This window comes from Capsella rubella, unplaced genomic scaffold (genome assembly GCF_000375325.1).
Source record: "Capsella rubella cultivar Monte Gargano unplaced genomic scaffold, Caprub1_0 scaffold_5, whole genome shotgun sequence".
Lineage (NCBI taxonomy): Eukaryota > Viridiplantae > Streptophyta > Magnoliopsida > Brassicales > Brassicaceae > Capsella > Capsella rubella.
The window spans coordinates 9,918,805-9,922,716 of NW_006238919.1; the positions used below are offsets into that span (position 1 = coordinate 9,918,805).

The 3,912-nt window shown below is 39.2% G+C and overlaps 1 protein-coding gene across 1 annotated transcript; it reads right to left on the reverse strand.

The window, feature by feature from the left end:
* Positions 1-632: 632 nt before the first annotated feature.
* On the reverse strand, positions 633-1,970 carry LOC17886048 (probable E3 ubiquitin-protein ligase LUL2). The gene is made up of 3 exons (XM_006292677.2): positions 1,627-1,970; positions 1,001-1,487; positions 633-903 (listed from the first exon to the last, which is right to left on the reverse strand). Exons 1-3 carry the CDS (start codon positions 1,926-1,928, stop codon positions 787-789), a joined length of 906 nt encoding a protein of 301 aa, XP_006292739.1. The 5' UTR covers positions 1,929-1,970; the 3' UTR covers positions 633-786.
* Between the last annotated feature and the right edge of the window lie 1,942 nt (positions 1,971-3,912).

The window sequence follows — 3,912 nt, forward strand, 5'->3', positions numbered from 1 at the left end:
TTTTTTTTTATCCCCAAAATTTTTTAAAAAAAAATCCTTTTTCCCTTTCCCCCCCCCCCCCCCCCCCACATGCGCTATCTTACGGTTTGGTGTTTTAGACTCTGAATGAATCATCTTCTGATGGTGCCTCTGTTTTCACTGCCACATAATACACATTTGTCTCGCTTACCTTGACCAAATCTGCCTCTGATAAAGAAGAGAAATCAATCCCAGTTCCACAAGCCTGCTTGAATCTCTGTGTCGAACCTTTTGGAAAACTAAGTTGAGTGGACGGAAACAGATCCTCCTTTGTCGCATAAAAGTTACACTCTTGGCCTTTGATCAGGTGGTAAAGCATATCCTGCCACTGGCATCATTCGCCTTCCCAGTTTCTTTGTGTGCTCAGTTGTAAATGCTTTACTGCGACCATCTTGGTTGCTTATGGAATGGAAATTTTTTGAGTCGATAGCCAATCGAATAGCAGACACAAGGGGTGAGTTGTTACAAGGATTACTTGCCGTTTTGTCAACTCATCCCTGGTGTCTGCTATCCGTTTGGCTAAAGTCTCTAAAAGTGCTGCTGTGGGTGCTGCATTTCATTTCGTAAGCAACAAAAACCGTCTAGATAAAGTAGCCTGATGATTTACAAAACACTTGGAAGAAAAAACGGGAATGTAAGTGTCATTTAGCATATGTAGTTAGTAATTTGAGTTCTAATGCCTGCATAGTGCATATATATTATATACCACAAACAAGAACATTGAGAAGCTGTCTCTATACAAAGAGGAGAAGAGAAACGTTGCAAAGTTCACACCTTCCTGTCATTGGTGACTGTTATCTCCAAAAGCCCATCCACGGGTTGTCTACAGATGGGACAGAGGTTTGTCTGAAACCTCAAAAGCTTCGCACAACCGCTACACATACACTACAAATCACACAAACACAAATCAAAGTTAGTAATCAATTAGGAAAAGAGGTCGTCTTCTTTCTCAAACTCTCTCAAAAGAAATTAATATGCTTACCATGTGCCTGCAAGGGAGAACAGTGGTGTCTTGTGGCTCAGATAAGCAAATGACGCATTCTTTCCCCCTCTCATTCGAATCTTCTCCATTATCATCAACTGTACTACCAATCCCATAAATCTCTTGAAGAGCATACCTAGCACCATTCACCCACAGGATCTGCTTCACAACTCTCGCCTTGTACTCACCCTTACGATCTTTCTCTAAAACCCCATGAGTGATCTGTCGGTTTGGTGTCTCAGACTCAGGATGATCATATTCTGATGCTACCTCTGCTTTCACTGCCACATGATACACATCTGTCTCGTTTGCCTCAACCAAATCTGCCTCAGATAAAGCTGAGAAATCAATCCCTGTTCCACAAGCCTGCTTGAATCTCTGTCCCAGACCTTTTGGAAAACTAACAGTTGTAGATGGAAACAGATCCTCCTTTGTCGCATTTAGGTTACACTCTCGGCCTTCTTTAGCAAAGAACATCACAGTGATGCTGTTGAATCAAAAACCATAACAACAAATAAAAAAAAAAGGCAATGTCGAAGACCTAAGCATCGATCAAATCTCCAATATTTAGCAATTACAATGTGAAAAGATCTCAAATTGTATAAGACATAGATTAAAATTATTACCTTACAGGAACAGAGGCGTCAAAAGTGAAGGAGAGCAAAAACTTGCCAGGGTTTTGTTCATCAGTCTCAAATCTCAAAGTTTCTTTCTTCAAATTGATGAAGTTCCTTATAGTCACTGCTTCCTGGTGCTCAACGTACGGCACCGGAGATGCAAACTCACCATTAGGATACCTAGCACAAGCTTGGTGGTTGTACGGCGACGGATAATTGCCTTGGTACTGAGGATTAGGGTTTGGATACGGCGGCGACGTACGGTCTCGGTTATATACGGGGCGGCTTCCACCGCTAATTAAATTTCCCATGATCCACCTTTGCGAAATTGATATTGCAAAATGCAAATCGATTTCAAAGATCAAAAGAGAGAGATAAGTTAAAAAAAGTCAAATTTTCAGTTTGAGAGGAGAAGAGGTCAACTAACACCTGTCGGTTCAATACGTGGGCTAGGAAACAACTCATGGGCCACGCGTATCGGCCCATATTAAATTTCGGTTTAACCCTAGATATAATATATATTTCACTCAAAACGATTACTTGCGCTTGAAGGTTTTTGTCAATTGATCCTTCTACAGAGCCAGAGGACCGGTTCCGGAAACCGTGGAGGCGGTATCGAACGTGGAGGCGGTTCTCAACAATCCATTTATGGTTCTGAGTCAGGGTCCGGTTCCGGAGATCGTATTTATCTAGGCAACCTTCCTTGGAGTTTGTTTAACGAGCAAGGAAAGGTTGTTGGAGCCAGGGTTATCTACGACAGGGACAGTGGTAGATCCAAGGGGTTTGGGTTTGTGACACTCAGCTCTTCACAAGAGGTTGAAAAGACAATCAAGTCAATCAATGGTGCAGTAAGTATCATCAATTCATCATTTCTCGTCGCATAGTATTCTATCTGTGCTACTTACAGTAAGATAAAACATGTATTCCTACTTCTCTACAGGATTTGGATGGAAGACAAATAAGTGTCTCAGAAGCTGCGGCTAGGCCACCAAGAAGCCAATTTTAAGTGGCAACACCACTAACGTACGTTCTCCAAAAAATGCAGATTCTGGAGGGTAAGACTCTCAAATCCTCAGCCATGTTAGAACATTAATATATATCCTTCCAGATTCAAAATTGTCTGGCTACGAATCACTAACTATGTTGAATCTTGAATGTAACAAACATGTTCTTTGAAACATATGGTGTTAGTGGAAAATGGAGGTTTCAGACAGTAACTAAAACTCACTGCCGCTGTAAAGATCATAGAGGAATGATTTTTTTCCAGAAAGATAACGATCAGGTTAAAGCAGAGACCCCTGTTTCTCTCGAAATCCTGCTTTATTCACTGAGAATCTTAAGGAGGACGTAAACAAGACCAAGACTAAGTTGACACGTGGAGAATTATAACTTTTTTTTTTTTTTTGGTAAGGTGGAGAATTATAACTTAGAGCATTCCTACCATATATAGTCCAAAAATCTTATAAAATATACTAGTAATTAGAAGTGACATCTCTCAATCTTTTACTTTCATCCTAGTTCTGACCAAAAATGAAAAATAAGCTAATCTAAAGCACAACACGTAAACAGATTGATAATGGAAAATAAAGGCTATATTAATATATGAGTTTATTATAAAGATGGGCATTATTTGAGTTGTAACTTCGGATTTAGGCATCCTGACAATAATGCCATAAATAATAGTCAATAACAAACTGTTCATGACCATATTAACCTTCCTCAAGTGGCTGGTTAAGTAGATGACGCTAGACCCAGAAACTTTTCTACAAGGCTAATCCATCGTAAAGCACAGAGAGTTGAATAACGCTCTACTTTGGAGAGGGTGGAACGGTTGAGCACATAAGAGTTATGTGACAAACAAGAAAAACCAAACTAATTAGTGAAAATGAAACTAGCAGAGGTTGATACGTAGTGGACAAGTTAAGACCAAAAATGGACTAAATATCATTAACAATGTCTTCAAACAAAGAGTGCTAAACCCTAAGTTTATGGTATACTAAACCCAAATAGTACCTATAACATTCTGCTTTCTATTACGTACCAATGTGGTTTGAAATTAGATAACTATCTACATAACTATTTGTAAAGATACTTAACTAAACCCTAGGTTTAGGGGATACTAAACCCAAACATATAACAATAAATATCCTCCTTTTTACGGCTAAAATAAGGCAATGCGTCAACCTTGAGAGTGTCTAAACTTGAAAACTGGTACAACATAAACTTAGTTAATACAGTAACGTGTAATTGTGATTCATGAATGACACTATAAATAAACATGGTTGGATATCATTA

Excerpts from the sequence above, each read along its gene's own strand:
- LOC17886048 (XM_006292677.2), bottom strand. The coding sequence starts at position 1,928 with ATGGGAAATTTAATTAGCGGTGGAAGCCGCCCCGTATATAACCGAGAC. Across the intron at positions 1,488-1,626 it reads GACGCCTCTGTTCCTGTAAG|CATCACTGTGATGTTCTTTG; the intron begins GTAATAATTTTA and ends TTGATTCAACAG. Across the intron at positions 904-1,000 it reads TTCTCCCTTGCAGGCACATG|TGTATGTGTAGCGGTTGTGC; the intron begins GTAAGCATATTA and ends TGTGATTTGTAG.